The following is a 20,353-nucleotide window of genomic DNA, read 5'->3' on the forward strand; positions in this document are numbered from 1 at the left end:
AGTAATGTTATTTTGTGCAACACTGATAATGCTCTTCCGTTCGCTTACCTGAAGTTGTGAGCAAGTGTGTGCAACATGTAGGAAATAAAAAAAAAATCCTTCTGTAGCTCGTTTGCACTATAAACTCTAAAATATGCTCTTTTCCATTGAACTGTATTTCAGTGTCATTTCACAATGTTACATTTGTCTTAGCTTACACTTGGCAAAAAGTTAAATATAATAAATGTTAGGCTTTTAAAGGGTGTTAGAAATTTGGCCATGTAAATTAAGACTGCATGTATTTTCTCTTAAGAGAATAATGACCATTACAGATTCCTCTGTAATGCAGGAAACTAAATGAATGATTTCTCTGAACAACAAATGTCCATTGCTTATAGATACTTAATTTAGGAGACCAATTTAACACATCTGAAATCAAGGTCACTTTTAAATCTAATTAAGATTATTTGCAACACAGGGACTATTTATTTCCTGTATACCATAATTCATTAATTTACACATAAGGTCAAAATATAAGTACTTATTTGTTATGAGATTCTACTAACAAGGAACTTGTTACAAGACAAGAAGCTTGTGAACTTAAAAAAAAAGAATATAGTAAGGTAAGGGAAAACTTACACTTGATTTTAATGCAAGAAATCCACACATCTATTTATTCAAATGAAAAGAATCACAGACGGTTGAGGTTGGAAGGAACCTCTGGAGATCATCTAGTTTCCAGGGTTGGAGACTTGGGAGACTCAATCTCTTCAGCAAACTGCTCTGGTGTCTGACCATCCTCACAGTGATAAAATTTTTTTATGTTTACGTGAACATCCTGCATTTCAGTTTATGCCCATTGCCTCTTCAGCAAACTGCTCTGGTGTCTGACCACCCTCACAGTGATAAATTTTTTTTATGTTTACATGAACATCCTGCATTTCAGTTTATGCCCATTGCCTCTAGTCCTGCCATTGGATAGCACCAAAAGGAGTCTAGCTCCATCTTCCTCACTCCCTCACCATCAGATCTGATCAGATCAGATTCCCCTGAGCCTTCCCTTCTCCAGGCTGAACAACTGCAAGTCTCCCAATCTCTTGTCGTATGTTGGATGCTCCAGTCCCTTCATCATCTCTCTGGCTCTTTGCTGGACTCAGTCCAGCATGCCCATACTGGACACCGCCCTACACCTTTCAGATTTTATTTGTTCATCTTATTGCTCAAAGCAGGGCATAAGAGTGTGATGTTAATGCATAAGTGTGTGATGTTAATTAAGAAAGCCTAACATTTAACTAACAGCTAGTTTTTGCTCTGTGCTGCTTGCCTTCCTCTCCATTTTATAAGCAAAATGAAACAACTACACCTATCAAACAATAGGTAAAAGAAATCTAGTTGATGACATGTATTCTCCAGAATTAGAGGCCAGTACTGATCAAAGACAGTCTAGACACACCTTTTGTCATGATCAGACTATCACGTGAAATGCAGTATCACCATTTTTTAATTATAACTTTTTCAACTTTAGGGGTTGTGTGGTGTGGTGGGGAGGAAGCTTTGTTCAAGTCAGAGGGGATATCAGATAAAGTAAGTGATGGTAATCCAAGTACTGTGGGGCTTTTTGAAAGACAATCATGATAGGTGAAGGTGATATTTATCGAGCCTCATAAAATACTTTTTCCTCACAGCACTGTAAAAAAACCGAGTGGTTTTCCCCTCAAAAAATCCAAACACAACAGTGAACATTATCCAAGAAAATTTAAGGGGTCTTGTCTTCTTTATCAACCCATCAGTTTATAGAGTAACATACTATCCAATATTAATATGGACATCAGAAATTAATTCAGCAGACAATATTAAAAAAAACAAAACACAGAGGCTTCTATAGTCTAAAAAAAATGCATCTTCCTATAGTGTTCATGAGATACATGATAAAAAGCTTTCTGGAAAAAAAAAAAGAGTAAAAAAAAACCTGTAACTAAAGGGCTAGGGAAAAAATGTATTATCTGCTGACTGCTTAGCTCTATAGTTTTCATTCCGATTAGAATTAACAGCACTGACCAGTTCTGTTTTACTGTGAATGACGTGCCCTGTGACTTGCAAGCTGCAGTGTGAGGCTGCTACTTCTATTACCAAATCCGTCCATTATGTTTTGGTTTACTCATGAAGAAATTCTACAAAAGAAAAGAGACTCAGCACTGCAGGCTGAAGGACACACAGTTTTAGAAATACAACTTAGCTTTCAAGTATCATGAAAAAACATTGAAATCCAAGTTTCTCCGACTCGGAAAAGACTTTATAATCTGTGAATACCTTTTCTCTTCCTTATCTAACTCCAACTATCATTTAATAAGAGTTTTATATGTGAATTCCTACTAATAGGAACTGTGTACGTTTCCAGAAGGTGGTGATGCTGTACTAGATTTGACTGGGTAGATTGGAAAGTAAGGTAATTTATTAAAAGATGATTACAGAGGGAAAAAAACCAACCCAACCCAACAAAACCCACCCTCATCTTCTGCTATGTGTTTCTTTCATTTATTTGCTCATACCCCTACATAAGGGAATAATTTTAGTGTCTTTTCCTTTGAAAATATCCAGGCTTGTTTTCCTTTCCAAGTTCCACAGGCCAGCTGACTTTGCTATCTTGGCCCCTTGCTGTAGCACAGAGTTCCCTTTTGAAAGGGAAATTTTGACTCTTAATAATTAAGTGTTAATTACTGACCTGTTACTTTAATTCATTTCAATTTTGCATTTTAAACTGACATACGTCTCTGGTTAAAGAAATACCTTTGATTTTTGGATATAAGGATAAGGTGGTTAAGGAGAGGAGTATGGATATAAAAATGATCACATCCAAGCTAGGGACAAAATTCAGACAGCTCACTGTTCTTGCAGCTTGAGCACAAGATAATCTTTCATAAATCTTCAAAAACTGACATATGAAATTGTAGGTCAAAGAGCACGCATCTACAAGCACAATAAGCCTATGGAGAAGAAAAATATAAATATGATTGGAGAAGAATTAAAAGGATATATTTTTGAAAAAAGAACAAAAAGACATGCAGGTAACTGGAAAAATGACATAAATGTATCATGGGCTTACAATGATACATCACTTGGTCTAACACTTCATTAATCTGGAAAATGAATAAATAGTAGTTGTCTTACATCTGGACTTCATTTAAAACTTTGCAGTTTTCCACATCAGGACTTGTTAAATTTGTGAAGATGAGCATTAATAGAAGAATTAAAAGTTGGCAAGGAACTGCCTGAAGGGTAAATGAAAGGAAAGGCGGCGTTGAAAAGGCATAGCATGTTCTGGTAAAAAGTTACAAGCACACTTCTTCGAAGCTCATTTTGTAAATTGGGTTAAAAAAAAAAAGGACTACTGTAGCACAGGAAAAGTGGTCATAAAACCAGCCTTGAATAAAGTTAGAAAGCCAATAACAAGGGTTCATTTGAACCACCCAGGCAAGAAGCCTCTGGAGTAGTCTTGAGGGGAGAAGTTGGGACAAACTTTCCCACATTCTTTTATTAATGAGTCTTCCTTACTTTAAGATCCCATGTCACTGACAGAAAAGGTCCCTTCCAGATGCTGTGAAAGTTGAAATAGATTTTGCTTTCCTTTACCCTTCTGTACTTCTTTTGCAGAAACGCTGGTGGCAGATGCAGAGGAGCTTCCTGCCAGTTCATTGAATTGACAAATTAGCTAAGCTCCCCTTGTTCTTGATCCCAAGAGCATTTACAGATTCGACCAACAAAGCATATTGGCAGACATTTGTGGTAGGACTAGGATAGGGCAACAGAAATGATGCAAATGAACTCAAGAGGGAAAAAAAAAAAAAACAACCCTCATTATATTGCCACCAGTGACAAAGGCAGCGAAAGAAAAGTTACAGGCAGAGCCTGATAGACAGAGCTCAACAGAGCAGAGCGTGTCTAAAAGCATGTTGCTACCACAAGCATTCATTCAGAGACACACAAACACCACACTGAAAAAAAATTCTACTTAGTGAAACAACAAAATAATCTATTAACTTCCTTTTTGAAATAAACATGAAAAGAACTGACTCTCAGTAATAAAGCTGTAACCTTCTGGCTGTAATATTGAGTATATGACTGGATCGATCTATTAAGGAATACATACAAGAAGAGGTGCTGCCCAACTCGTGACTTTTTTTCCCCCTATCATATAAAACTTATATGCTACAACTTGCACTTTCTGATTTCAGGTCTACTTGGATTTGAAAGGAATGTTTTTGCCCCTTGAAGGAAGCGTTCAGCAGCTGCAAACTCCATGTTACTCCCCTTTGGTCTCTTACTGTAGTTTTCATTACCTGAATATTCTCAGGTACTTATGACAACAAGGAAGAAGCCATATCTTACTTATTCAGTAGGAATGATGAATAATGAATTTTTCTTAGGAATGAAATAAAAAGGAATAAAAAGTTTGTTTCCTGCTATGACAGTTTGCAAGGAAGCTGGATTGTATTTAACGGATAGAAGCCCTGGATACTATAGTTCAAGTACATGCAAACGTTACCTTTTAATGCAGAAAGCTGGAGATAGTAACAACTACAAAGGAGACAAAAGAAACCTAATCATTAAACTTCTTGTGTCTTATTTGATAGGCAAATAAATGTATTATATATAGAGATAAGTAAATATATGTACTACTCACATTATATGCAAACTTACAGAATCATAGATTCTTTGGCTTGGAAGGGACCTTTTAAGGTCACCTAGTCCAACCCCTCTGCAATGAGCAGCGACATCTTCAACTAGATCAGGTTGCTCAGAGCCCCGTCCAACCTGGCCTTGAATGTTTCCAGGGATGAAGCATCTATCACCTCTCTGGACAACCTGTTCCAGTGTTTCAAACTACTACTTACAATATAATTTTCTTGAAACTGTTCTGTTTCACATCATAGCCTACTGTTGTTCTAGTCACTTAAACAGCATTTAACATGATTTTGTCTGGGAAACACCATTTAATCTAATAGACTGAATGACATTACTGTTTCTTAATTTTATTTGGGCAAAGTTCTTTCCTTGGCCCGAGATGAATAAGTTACACAATTTTTTGTAATCTGTGCAGTATAAACTAGATTTTAACACAATTCTGATTGCATTTCCTTTTTCCCTCCCTCTAGTTAGTTTATCTCTACAGGAAATGTCTTCCTGTTTTGTTATGATAAAGCAATAACGCACCTCTGCATTAGTATGAAAATAGAGATAGACATCTCCAAAATAAAGTTCAGAAAATTTTTTCAAATAAACTATGACAAGAGTTCACAGAAGAGGCACACCCTCTGAGAACAGCATGGTGTAACCAAAGAGGGACTACACTCTTCCAACTTTTTCCTAGTTATCCTGGGAGGGGTTAGGTGGCAAAGTTGCTAAAATGCTCTCAGATGACTCAAGTCATCATTCTGAAAGTGTCATATACTAGAAACTATTCTGAATACTTGAATTGAGGAATGCGCTGCATACTAAGTTTTAATAAAATATAATAATAAAAAAAGCACGCTGGTTACTAGACAAAAATCTGCTGTTTGTCATGAGCTTTTTCTTCCTGTTTTTAAATAATGGTCTTGTTACCGCATCATTACCATTTTGTACTCATCAACAAAATCTGACATACAGTGAAAAGCATGCTCCAGTAGCTGTCATTTAGCTTTACTAGACTTCATGTCCCCAATGAAAAGCACATGTCCTAAACACTTCGAAAATAAGTTATAACTCCCATATCACTCCAAGCATAAGAATCAATTTTCCTCTAATTAAGAGTCACCACTGATGTGCCAGACAAACTAACTGTCCCAAAGGAAGCGTGGAATGTTCTTAAATAGTGAAAATAAAGAACAAAGCATTTCTTCTACCTCGCCAACCACTTTAAACATAAGCTATACAGTGCTGGAGAAAGAAGCTCATTTGTTAGATAAAAACCTATATAGCATACATGTACGTGCCTATACGTACACTACAAAAAAACCCCAGGATGTCACCCCTGAAATGATCTAAAAATACTCATATTCTTAATGTGATCTGGAATCTTAAACTTTGCTTAAGGATCAAATGAAATTGTCTTAGAGAAGTCCACTTGCCAATATCCTCACCACCAGTAAGGTCTTTTCTTTAATAATAAACAGGCGGTGGTATCTTCCTAAACAGAAGAATATAAACGGCCACTGCTTTAAAATATGCAAATGTATTTTACAGATTTTTTTAATTTACAAATAATTATCCTTTCATATCAATAGTTCTTTTTTCTTTGTTTATACAGGAAAAAAGAACGAACTTCGTAGAACAGAGACTTTAGCATGTATGCATCGTCCCAATTATTATAAGATTTTCAGTATGCATGATCAATCACATACTTATACCACTTCATATGGCAAATCTATGACCTAGTTCTAGAAATGGTCTATCTTCAGGTTTAAAAGCACCATCTGCTCTTAACGATGCCACCAGCAAAATTGCTGTTAATAAAAAAATAAATCCCTAAGTAATGGCAAAATCCAAAGTCCAGAAGAAATTTTCAAGTCCTGACTACTCTTACAGAGACCACAATACAAATACCAGCTAACTTTTAACAAAAGGTGATGAGGTTCAAATTAGTCTTACTCCCTCCTTGGCTCCCACATTGTGCAATGAATTAATAAGACTGTTGCAAGGAAGAGCAACATGGGAGCTGAAATAAGGAGAATGGGAAGAAAAATTTAGTTTTTTATTGCTAAGAGTTCTTAAAAATCCAAAATAAGATACAGGTTTCAGACAGTCAAGGGAAAGAATCCTTCTTCTCTCCAGTAATGCAAAGAAAAGGATTTACTCTTGCTAAATAATCTTCAGAAATGTATGTGTATATTGGCAAATTTTTTTTTCATATTATCAAATTAAAACTTCTGTAAAGCCATTAAAACAGAAATTTTGCCAGAAAGTCTTTGTTCCAGAAAAAGGAAAGGTTGGTGAGCTACATAAAAACTGGTAGACTGAACGTTCTGCCAATTGATTTAGCAATCCGTTATGATCATAGTTGCATAATGAAAATAAAGTTATTTTTCCTTGTTTTGAGTGAAAGTTTTCAAGCATTTCCTTTAACATTTTACATATTAAATTTGGTATAAAGTAGGTATTATGCAGAAGTATGGAATTATTTCTTCATATCCTGTGACTATATCTGAAAAGTCTTTCGTTGATCTAGGAAAAAAAATTGAAATCTTTACCTCTGTACAATTAATAAACTTCAGGTACCTACGGCAAATGAAGGTACTCTTTTTTTATGATTCATTTGAAATGCATGTTTCTTTATCCAATCTCCTTGTCCAAGACCTGTTCAGTTTTCTATTGTCATGTGTCTTCCTCAATACAACCAAAAATATGAAACTGTTTGCAGACATGCATAACAGTATTATTTTTCAAACATATTTTAATGCAACAGAAATTAGGTCAGCTTCCCTTTATATTCATATTTAAGTTCTCAAATTAGAAGTTCTATAAGAAAATATTCATATACAGAAAACAGTTCAAAGGAGAGCCAAAATGCAGTCTACTGAATACCAAACAAAACAAGAATATGACTTCAGCAACTATATCATTATGCAACAGATATCAATACAGAGTTATCTAAACCTAAAATGAAATATTTATCACTTAAATAAATAATAGTGATAAAGAAGTCACTTAATGTTCTTATTAAGAATAATAAAATCTGCAACTGTAGTTATACTGCCTTTCACAGGATTGTCTATTCCTTCCATCAGTTGTATTTCTGTAGCAAATTTTCAACATTTAAAGTCTTTCTGAAAAGTTAGTTTGAGAATTTAAGTACTGAATGTTTTCAGAGGAGGAAAGCAGGGCAAGGTACGAAAAATAAAAGCAAACATAGCAGAAAAGTGTACAGGAAGAAGCAATTAGTAAATTCCAGGAATTCTTTCCCAACCTCATTCAAAAACAGTTCTCTCTTGCATAGATTAATCCAATCATCTCTCCTGCACACACCTTGAAAGCCTCTTCACCAGCCTTTAATCATGCTCTTCACCTTTCTACCATGCTTATCCTTCACCTCCAGTCTCCCAGCAACTGTTCTCTCTCCCTCAAACTTTCTCTGCCCTTCCTGTGATAAAGCCTCCCCCTTTCCTCATCAAAAAAAAAAAAAAGAAGTGATATGATGAAGTTTTAAAGTAGCACCACCTGCACAGTCCTCCAACTTTCCTTCCAGCAACAGGAAGGCTCTGAAACTGGAGATGGAACCTCCCCAAGAAAGTTAACTTCAGTTTGGCTTTGCAAGTTCTCAGACTTTCATACAGTAGCTTAAATTGGCTACTCCTTAAACAGTAAGTATGTAGAAGCAGAGTAAATGGACAAAAAAAAAAATAGCCTGTCTGTTATGGGGAAAAGAAGTCTATTCACATAAAATTGATGCTGCATCCATCTTCTGCCTAGTAAATTAAGATGCTGCCATGTAATTTTTCCCAAGACAAAAAAAAGCATAGATGACACTTGAATAAAGTACATTGGCATAATCCAATATGAAATACTTGTATGCTTGTGCAACACTCAAATACATGCAGTATGGTTAATACACTACTGTACCTCATTTTGAAGTTCATCGCCACTTTTGGTAGACGCAAGCATCTCGTACAAAGTACAGCAGAGGTCTTCTGTTGTTGGCCCTCCAGGGGTATTGCCTTGAGATTCATTCAGATACTTTCCAACCTCACACCATAAAAAAGAATCATCTACTTTTTCCAAAGACTTGAGATCAGACTTCTCATCACAGAAATTCTGTAAGTGATTCAGCTGGTTATTCAGAAATTTGTTATAATCTAAGCTTATAATTTTCTGTGCATCAGCCTCACCATTCACAGGCAGCTCCTCAGAGTGATCCAAATCATGCATGTCAAATGAAAACACTAAATTTTTACCGAAGAACACTCTGTTATCACCATTTTGCTCTTCAGCCATCTGTATGAGGGCTGTAAGCTGTTCTTCAGTGAAGTGAGAAGCAATCCGACATGTGGCATTACAAGCTGCAGTAGCAGATGATGATGGAAATGGCCCAAACATCTGCTTGATCGCCTTTGTCTCATCATGACCAACACATTCTTTCCTGTGAAATGTCTTAAAGAGAAAAACAGCTCCACTTTCAATTGCTTCTTGTCCATTTTCAGCTCCAACTGTTAACAAAAGCAAAAACAAATGTAACTTTATACACTTCAAACTAATTCTTTCATTCCCTATAGCATAACTGTATTCAATTTCTTACTGCAAGTCTCATCAACAGAGATAGGAAACAAAGACCATAACAAGTAGCAACTGTTGCAAGGTACTGAATTATAAAAGATATATGATAATAAGACATCTGTCTTCATTATCCTTCTACCTACTAGAAATTCATATTAAGGATTGCCAATGCTTTCTTATTTTTCCAAGTAAGAGCAAAAACTTGCCTGAGATCTTAAACTCACAATAGTATATCTATGAGCTTTTTAAAGGTAACAAATTTCCACTTTGTATCAATTCACTGCCAAATCTGAATATTCATAACAGACTAAACGTACAGAACTCAGCTGGGAATTACTACATTCTTGTAGTAATTCTACAGAATGCATGTTAGTTAGAAAAACTGCCCAGAGAAATTAAAGAAAATAAAGGCATGAATGTAGATTCATATCTACAAAATATCACATTATGCAAATAAAAAATATATTATTAGAGAAAAACATTAATTTACCTCTTACATAAATATTTGCAACAGTGCTCAAGGAAAACATAAGCAAGATCACCATATGATGAACCAAAATGTCACTACTAAACAAGATTTTAAGAGTCATGAAGCATTAAATAAACAAAACCAGCCAGCATACTGGTTTTATTGTTTGTTTTATATGAGGACAACATGCAAAATTTTTCGTAGGTTACTCTAACGTTTTTAGTAGAATTAGCATTTCTTACAAGATTGCATAATTTTTAAAACATCTTAAAAGGTTTCTGTTGAGGTTTACAAGACACTATTGTCAAGATGTCTTTATCTAGTCAATTCTGTAATTATTTCAGGAGCAATGGGCATAGCTCCAGCAAAGAACAGTATGCTTTCAGTGATAACACTGGTGATTAACCCCCGGGATGGCTAATTCAAAATAACTATTAAAACAAGCTATTTATTTAAAAAGAAACAATATTATTCATCTTTTTTTTAAACCTCAAAAAGGCACTTCTGACATGGCAAATGCGACAATTCTCTTTTCAGAAATCAAAACTGTCCTGTGCCTGCCTCTGTACACCACTGCTATCCAGTTATGGGCCTATGCATTTGCTCCACTATGTCCCTGTCTTCTGCCTATTTAAAAACTTACTGAAATCAGTGTGAAGATTTTAAATTACTTTGGAATTGTTACTTGTGACTTGATTCAAAGAAAGTTAGGTTCAACTCCAGTGAAGACAAGTTTTTTTCCACACAATATAACAGGAAAGATCAAAAGAAATTCAGCATAAGCAGATGGAACAAGGTTGAGTAATGAGAAACATAACATATAAATGGAGGCACCTAAAAATTCAGTATTTTTCTTGAATTTCCCTATGGTGCACTTTGAAAAGCTGAGAAGTTCATGGAAGTGATTGGAGGTGATATTTACAGGAGAATTAGATACCTACATATGGAAGACACGTGACAAAGATACACACATACAATATATATGTAAATATATCTCAAAGGAAAAAGGTGGTTGAGCCTCCCTCTCAGCATTAGCTATATAGAAATCATAGGAAAAAAAACAACACATCATCTGAAAACTGATAGGCCTAAGTTTGGCTCCATGAACCTCACTCATATTCCTAATATACAAATACACATCATTATTTTAAGTCACTTTGTGTCAGAACAGAACTACATGTTAACTAAACTAAAAGAGCAATTATACTAAAGGAGTTGAGAAAAGTATCTTGAGTTTATGATGTGCTAATTCTCCTTTATTATCAACATCTACTATTTGTGGAAGCATCTCTTGAGAAAATACTACCCCTCCTTTTCGATTGTAATGAGCCAGCCAAGATGGCATGAGATGCACTACTTAAAAACAAAAAGGGAAGAGTAGCTTCAAGCCAAACAGATCATTTCAGTAAGTGACATTTTCCCTGTCAAATAAATCAATATTACAGTATCTGTTGCCTAAACTGAGTTTTCATTTCCTCAAAATTAAGCTTGTATGCCTTTTTAGCAATTCCCTTCCCCTACTGTACATTTCTGATTATGATGGTCGGAACTTTACTGTCAGTTCAGTTTGTGCCTCAGTCACTATAATCACTTCTGCTTTGTGTCTCCATAACATTGCACAGCTTTAGTCAGAAGTGTCAAAGCTGACCGCTTCTTTCTAACTTGTTTTAACTAAATAATCATGCATTTGTTGTCATTTGGTTTGACCTCTCCACTCCATCAAACAAAAATTTACTACTATTACTTCCAAGTCTTTCAATTTGCTCTACATACCCACCACACTGGGACTGCTATTAAAGTCTGAGAAAAGAAAAAAAAAAATTTTGGAAGTTTTTGCAGCCATCTTTGGCAAAAAGTGGAAATAAAAAACAAAAAAATTGCAGCTAATACTAATTTCCATCATTAACACAGAAAACATAAATCTGCCAAATTATTTTCATAGATAACATTTGCAGCTGAAATAAGGATCTAAAACAATTGTAAGGTTTTAGCATGTGTCACTAATCAACTGTAAGTTTTGCAAATTTCTTAATATCTGGAAGGTTATTGATGACATGATTAGTTTGACTTCAGTATAGAATTCTTTAGCCTAATAAATGTGTGATTATGTTTAATGGCCTATTCTCATAGTCCTTCGGCTGTATTTCCTCAATGCTAACATTGTAACTGTGTAAAGGGTTAATCACGAGGAAAGCAGGCCTCATGAAAATTAAAATAAAGAAAAGTTAAGAGCAAGGACCAAGAGATTAAAGAGAACAGAGAAGATATCTTAACCTTGAGCACAGAGACAGACTGGCAGGAATGCCCTAACAAGGATGATACGAAGGAACCGCTTGGCTTGACAACAGAAGGAGCAAACATCCAAGGAGAAGAAATTATCCTCAAGAGACCCGTCACCATAAAAAGGAAAAAGGAGCAGGGGGCTACCTCCCCAAACAACCACCCGAGACTCCTCCGCATGTGTAGCGTAGTTTTGCAATGCCAGCATTACATAAATGTAGTAGATAAGCAAGGAGGCAGTAATGTCTTGGAAAATGTGTGAATATTCATGTCTTTAAGGTATATAAAGGATGAACTTTTGTTTCAGCGCACGCATGTTAGGAGGAGATATCCCCCATGCGTCCAGCGCTGCAATAAAGATGTCTGCTTAATAACACTTTGATGTTATTGAGTTTAAATTTCTTGTTTGGATTTCTTTGAATCACAGCTAAGAATGGCAAGTACTTATTTTGCTTATAACCTTTTTTCCACAATCAGACACTTTTTCCTACTTTCTGTACTACATACGGTCATATTGTAAACTTTATAGTCATTATGTATTTGTCAACCCTAACTTCACCAACATTTTACTCCAGTACCACTTATGATTAAACTACACCCCAGTGGCTATTTAGAACAACTATGTAGATCTTCCCCACTCATTCCAAGTTGCTTGTTATGGACATAAATATATGTCCATAAATTAAAGGAAAATGACATGCCAAATCTCTCTACAGCTCTGATTTACATAGTCTGCTGTGCCTGATTGGTACTTGAACCAGGTCCTTATTTAAAACTCAGTCTTCCTCTCCCAGGTGAGTCTCATGCTTGTACAAAGTATATCTTGCAATGATTTCCAGATGAGCAGCTTTACCTCAAAAACACAGAGTTTTGGTTACGTTACTTACAAAAAATTACTATAATATCTAAAATGAGTACAAGTATGGAAAGTAATCATGTATTCTACTGGCTAAGAAACAAAGCCACTACAGGAGAGCTATCTGAATCACCTGAAGGGCAATTAACTTTTAAGTTCAAATTAAAAAAAAAAATATTAAACTTATTAGTAATTAATTATATTCCAAAAAGAGTCTTGAATGCTTTTAAGCATTTCTGTGACAACTTAAAATTATTTTTTTGTCATTGACAGACAAATATAGGACAGTTTTCACAAAAAAGTTTTCCCTTTCAACCTGTGAGAATGATGTTAGGACGGGTATATATAACAGAACTGGGAACCAACTGGAAGAAATTACAGATTAGTTGATTATTTGAGAGGCAAAAGGGGGAGCAAGGAGGAGTGCCAAGAAATGAGAAAAGGGTAATATAAACTATGCAAATGTTGTCATTTGGACAGTCCAGGGGTAATCGTTAGGCAGCCCTGCACTTGATCAGCAGAAAGAGGAGAGGACAATAAACTCACTTGTTGTTCTGACCATACCGCGTATTGCAAACTTGCTATCACAGTCAGGAGGACTGGGGACAGAGGAAGAGTTGGCTGCCCTTACTTGCTAGTAAGGGGGCAGATGGATCAAGCATCCTTGTAACACCATGTCAATGCCTGTTCCAGGTCTGACATCTTCCTAATATCCCTATGTTATCCTCAAAAATTAATCTGAATCGATCAAATCATGGAAGAGAAGTGACACAGGTTAACATTTGCATTGTAATAAAACACACTCTGGTCTATAGTGAAAAAAAAAAAAGGCAAGTATATTTGTCCATATTAATTCTTTCCATCTCTTACTTAGGGTTCTGTTCAAGATACTGGAAGCATAACCAGAAAAGGAGAAAATGTACCTGTTACAATTGAAATGAAAAATTCTTAAATCCATGACAGCTAGAGATTTGGCTATGTGCTAAGTTTATGAGTTGAAGTGAAATTCTGCTAACAGCACAAACTGAATTAGTTTCAGTCTGTAGCTCAAAAACTAAGTTTCCAATCAAAACTGTTTTCACACCTTCTTAGCCATAATATATATTCAGTTTTAAAAGATTAATTCCAGATGAGTGAAATTAATTATTTATTTCTCTCCTCAACACCAGACACTTCAAGCAGAAAACTTTTTTTTTTTAGCCACTTTTATCTGCTTATGTAGCAAACCAATTTTTCATGATATAATCACATGGAATTAAAGCTGGTAACACCAAGATTTTCTCAGAGTATTGCCATTCCAAAAGAAGCTGTTGCTTTTGCTTACTACAGGTCAATCACAAACCATACCACACACTATATAATACTATCAAAAAAGCAAGGATATCCTAATCATATTTTAAAATAAAACTGAAAGCCAAATTGTGCCTATACCTATCAGATTAACTGGAGTTTCAAAGATACTTCAGGGCAAGCCTGGCATCAAGGCAGAACTAAAATTGTACCAGTGCGCGAAGTATGCAGGCAGAAAGCAGCTTGGAAAAAACCAAACAAAACCGTCTATTATTAGACTACTAGAAACTGAAAACGTACCTATTTGTTTTGCAGCTTGTAATATAGTTTTTAAATCACTATTTACAGTTTGGTGTTCTTTTTTGTCCAAATTGTCATCAACAAAATTTATTATCTTCTTCCAAGTAAGATCAGACTTCAGCAACTGTTCATGTAGTTTTGATCTTTTAGTCTGAAAATGCAAAATATTTGGGTTTTTCAAGTGAGTACATAAAATTTCCTTTAAAATTAAACACCAGATAAAAAAAACAAAACAAAACTCTTTCAAGTTGCATTCAGTCAATATGTAGTAGTGACTGCAAGCAGTTTTCCTATTACCTGTTCTTTACAAAATGCGCAAAAGAAGGAGGAGGATACACATACACACTCTCTCACTACTTTGCAGAGAATTCTGCTTTGGAAAGAGTAAAGCCAAACTCTTGCAACTTCAAGAGATTTACAGCTCCCAAGATTCCAAACTCATTTCACATTACAGGTTCACACAATGCATCTATTACTTTAATGCATTACTTCCTGGGGGTAACAACAACAACAACAAAAAAAAGGTACCTCAACTCAGTATCACTAAATGTATTCTAAACAACCCCAGTGAGAGTCTGAGGTGAACTTAATGTCCAAAGGGAAATGTTTGGCTCCACAGCTCTGCAAAAGCTCACAGCTTAAAAACTTACCAGCCCTGCTCAACTTAAATAACTTCCTGCAAGGTGAAATAACAGGGCTGTACTAACACAGCCAAGCGACCCTATCCATATAGCACGTCATGATTGTAAAGGCCTAGCATAAATCACAAAGCTACAGCAAATTTGACTTCTGAGTGAGGACACTATGAAGGAAAGCACAGGAAATTATACACACTCTGCCCAGTCTTGCTTGCCTACTCTTACAAAATAGCAATGCAAATTAAGAAAGTAAACAATTCTTACTATACACACACTAATACTTTACAATTATGCTTTGAAAAAGAAAAAAAATATTTACCGTTAAGTCAGCTAATTCTTCACTGTAATCCTCATGTTTGGTGACATTTGAAAAGGAGCGTAAAGCGCCTGTAAGACGAGGCAAGGCCATCTGTTACTCATTCAGTGATCCATAGGATGAGAAATTAAATCCCAGTTCAAGCACCTAGATGAGAACAAAACAAATAACACGGCTTTGTTAACGCTATAAATACAAATTCGCATCACAGACTTGAAAGACCTTTTTGAACAAGCAGAACTTGGCCGGCACTTCAATAAACAAGTTAAAAAAATCTCTCTCAAACTGCTGATAATCAAGATTCAATAGACGGGAGATGAAAGCACGGACAGTAAGCACAGCACGATAACATGTGGAGGTCACTCAGTAGGTGGTTCTTCTCTCTCCTCCCTAAAGAAAAGTTACCAGCAAGAGGTAAAATGGCAATTATTCCTTTAGCAACACTAACACAAGAGTATTAATAGTGAAATCTATGTAACTGAACTTTAGCTCCCAACAGCAGTAAGTGACTACAACCTACAGGAAAATTTCCTCTGAACCAGCCCACACTGGAAGCTTTCAGGTCATTAATAGCCTCCAGTGCCGATGTAGGGCCATCCTTCTCGACAACCGCTTAGCCATTTTTAACCAGCACAACAGGCAAATAAAATTACAACAGGGAAAAAAAAAAGACTGTACCACACATAGCACTGAACAATTCTAAGAGATAAAGGGAATAAAAGGGCTACTGGAAAACTGAAAAAAAAAAGTATGCCTCGGTATGTTTTAATCTCACAACTGGGAGTGCACAAACACACAGTGCAGGGGCTCCCTCCAGGTCGACAGCCTATTTCGGCACGGTCTTATTTCCTGTGTGAAACCAGCTCATATCTATGCAGCAAAATACAGCTGTTCTCTATCTGAACTTGTACTCATTCCAAGCCTTGTACTGAAACTATTCTCAAAGTTGTTTAATTTTGAAAGGTGCCCAGAGCTGAATTGTTTAATGAACTCTAATGCACAGCTATAGTTTCTGATGGTAGCAGATAGATACAGATTTAGATTATTTCTGAAGCAATTAATGATACAATTAAAAACCTAATGATCTGCGTCATGCCTGAAGACCATTGGCCATCCAGAATTTAAATAACTTAAGACAGAGTTAACAAAATTACTTCTCCCCCCCCCCAGTCTCATATACTGTACAGAACTCCCTACTTTAATCCAATTATCTTTAACATTTTTCTTCATGTAATGACTACATTTGTATTTTAGCTATCAGCTTTGCAATACAGCACAAAAGCAAACCCAGATGCAGCGTTCCAGTCACAGACAGAGAAATGTCACTGACTTGTCAGGTCTGCTTGTTTTCCTACCTCACATTAAGACGCTTTTTGCGAAAAGGTATCACAACAGCTGATATTTTGGAGACAAATGTTATAATGATGAAGCTACAAAATGTGGAAATATAAAATCTTTAACTGTGAAGGGTATAGAGAGGACATGTTCAAATTCAAGCCTAGAAGCAGACAGAGCCAAGCAACACTGTCACTTTTGAGATGTTCAGTGGCTATGACATGTAAGTCATACCAGCATTAGCTCCCAGTGAAAATACCCTGTGAACATATAGCCACCATTACAGAAGAGAGTAGCATGTCCAAAATTTGAGGGAATCTAACCTGGCCTTTTTTTTGCTTGAACACAACAAGAACAGTAAATCACACTCATACTTCTCCAATGACAGCATTGCCATCAGCTATTAAAGCTCACTCCATTTTGCCTATTTATTTTATACCTACGCTCAAATACCTTTTTCTGTAGAATTATGGTCCTTTACAATTAACATATAACAACGTAATTGTAATATTATCATCTTAATTGTCCTTTCTGAAATAACATGCAGAGAAGTTTATGAAAGTTCAAACCCACTTGTTAAAAGTTCACTTTTCACATACACAAGATTGTAAAGCATCCCCAGCAAGTCCATTTGTTAGGAAATCAAGTTTTAAAGGAGTGTTTCTTCCTCCTTTATGCATCGAGTTACTAACACTTTCTGAAATAAAAAACCTGGAATCCCACAGGACAAGTAAGGGCACACCTCCTTGATGGCAGGCATGGCCAAAAATCCAGCCCCAAAGCCCTACAGTTGAGCTCCTATTAATAAATGCTTCTCCACACGTGCCTATGTGCTGCTTTCAGAACTTGCCGGTCACAGAGAGGACTGGTTTGGCAGAGCAGACGCCCAAGGCTTCTGCACCTCATTGACAAGCAAACCCCACACGTGCCCTGCACTTCTGGTCCATGACACCCATCCTTACCAGGGCACCACAAGAAAACAAAAATAGCCATCAATTAGAAAGTAGGGGACAGGTGCAATTATTCTACTGTTAACATGGAAAACAAGGTAAATATTAGGAACTCACAATATTATTCTGCACCATATGAGAGCCAGCTGTAAATGCTTAGTCAAAAATACTGTGGCTTTATGAGATGCAATGTAAACTTACATTTGTTTTTTTAAAAAAAAAAAGTTACCTGCTTTCCCACAAAGCCTGCTGATGTAGACACTCGCCTGCATCACATTGCCTTTACAGCGGGTCAGCTACTGCTTGTAGCCACCATAAGGGTAACTAATGAGTTCTGGTTTTACAGAAATATACCTATTTGCCTGCAGCTTGATCTGAAACATCTGTACTACCAAATGATCCTGCTAAGACCTGTTGGGTTTGGAACAAGGACATAAACGGTAGCAGCGATTAAATACAATTTACCAGGACCCACATATAGAGACACAAGATGAACTTTTGCCATTCTTCTCCCTGTTCTCCCCTGAGAAAAAGGCATGAGAATAGGTATCATCTTATTTCATGTTTGTAGAGGGACAAGTGGAATGGGAATTTAACCTCAAGATCAGTGCAACTTTATGTGGTAAAAATACCCTCCTCTACCCAACCCCATCTTCAATCAATCAAGTAAGGACAATTTGGGCCCATTATGCTAATGTTTTTAAGGAAAATTAACTGAAGTTTGACAATTCCTAGCACTACGTCTCAAACTTCACCCCTCTTCTAAAAAAAAAAAAAATTAAAAATCTTAACTTTCGAATACATTTCTGTCCATTAAGCAGAAAGAATAATATCCCCTTTTCTAAAGCTTTGTGAATGAGAAGCAATATCTTTTAAACCTTATTGTACTACTTTAAAAAAAAAGTTATTTTAACATTGAAACGTTTTATGAAAGTAAAACATAAAAGCAGACTATACTCAGAATTTAGGTATTAAACAATTCAAAGTTTATAGTTTGAAAGTAAACCTAACAGCAAACATGGATCAATCTCAACAGGTTGGGTTTTTTTTCCCATGTACTACTTCAAAAAAAAAGTGATTTTAACATTGAAACGTTTTATGAAAGAAAGTAAAACATAAAAGCAGACTATACTCAGAATTTAGGTATTAAACAATTCAAAGTTTATAGTTTGAAAGTAAACCTAACAGCAAACATGGATCAATCTCAACAGGTTGGGTTTTTTTTCCCATTAAGTTGATAAATATAAAAAATTGCTACCAATATTATGAAGGTAACTAACATTACTGGAGAAGTTTTCCACTTTACATTTTTACCAACTACTTAAGTTTTCCTCCCATTCTGGACCTTCCTATTTTCTTCTATAAGGAAATATCAGGACCATCTCTTTCTCTTCTCCACTGACATGTTACAGAGATTATGGTCAAAGAATTTTTTGTTATTGCTGTTTTGTTTTAAACTTACTTATTTCAATTCCTATACCCGTTAACAAAACAAGCCAGCTGCCCAGTAGGGCTAAAAGAATGGGATTGCTGAAATGCAGGTACCTTAATTTTCAAGTTGAAAACGATGGAATAACAGAGCATTAAGAGAATCACAGGTAAAAATTAGCAGTTGCATTATCCTGAAGTACCAGCTCCTGTAGCCTCTAGTATTTGGCATATTACAGGTCCCTTAAAACCTCAGAGTTTTCATTTTGTTTAAGCTCTGTAAGGAATATTAAGCATTCTTATCAGGTTTTGCCTATAATTCTTTAATATTAACAAGTTTCCTGCTGTCTAGGTAGACTTCTCATCTATAAAACCTGAAGAAGTTATTATTGATTACTAATCCAATCAAAGAGAAAGAGGCTTTATGCATTGACAATTAAGAGCAGGTTGCTATTGACCACATCGCATTTGGGTCAAATGGTGGTTTTACTTTCACTTGTCAAAATGGAATAATTTCAAATTAGAAGGAAGCTAAAAAAGCAAATGATATCCCAGCCATAAGGCAATTAAAAAAAAGGGCCAATGCAATAACTTTTTTTTGTACTTCAAAGGCATTTAAAAAACATTAAAATAAGTATTAGCACAGGATTATCTAAAAAAAACACAAAAGCAGCAAGACCATGAGGACACATTAAGACATTTTAAACATATCCACTGTTGTGGTTTAACCCATTAAACAGCTCCATGTCACACAGCCATTCGCTCAAGGGAAAAGAATCATGATAATGATAAAAGAATATTCAAAGTGAGTGATGCACAATGCAATTGCTATTGCAATTGTGCAAAAAAACCAACTGATGCCCAGCCAGTTCCCAACCAGTGGCTCCTGGCCAGCTTTCCTCCTAGTTTATATACTGAGCATGACATCATACGGTATGGCCAGCCTGGGTCAGCTGTCCTGGCTATGTCCCCTCCCAGATTCCCATGCACCCCCAGTCTACCCTGTGCTGGGGTGGTGTGAGAGGCAGAAAAGGCCTTGAATTATGTGTGAGCACTGCTTAGCAACAACTAAGACACCAGTGCGTTATCAACATTATTCTCATCCTAAATCCAAAACACAGCACTACACCAGCTACTAGGAAGAAAACTAACTCTATCCCAGCTGAAACCAGGACAATGCACACACAGAATATTTTATTTCTTTACACTATTATGAAAGAGGAATAAAAATAAATCCTAAAACATTAAATTTTAGTGACATGAACA

At 35.9% G+C, this 20,353-nt stretch overlaps 1 protein-coding gene across 1 annotated transcript; it reads right to left on the reverse strand.

The window, feature by feature from the left end:
* Positions 1-8,574: 8,574 nt before the first annotated feature.
* On the reverse strand, positions 8,575-15,521 carry LOC104619091 (activating signal cointegrator 1 complex subunit 3-like; the record flags this gene model as incomplete). Its single annotated transcript, XM_010284863.1, has 3 exons — positions 15,378-15,521; positions 14,421-14,571; positions 8,575-9,158 (listed from the first exon to the last, which is right to left on the reverse strand). Coding segments are annotated over exons 1-3 (825 nt in total), but the record flags the coding sequence as incomplete, so codon positions are not given.
* Positions 15,522-20,353: the final 4,832 nt, after the last annotated feature.

Source organism: Phaethon lepturus, unplaced genomic scaffold (assembly GCF_000687285.1).
Source record: "Phaethon lepturus isolate BGI_N335 unplaced genomic scaffold, ASM68728v1 scaffold5354, whole genome shotgun sequence".
Lineage (NCBI taxonomy): Eukaryota > Metazoa > Chordata > Aves > Phaethontiformes > Phaethontidae > Phaethon > Phaethon lepturus.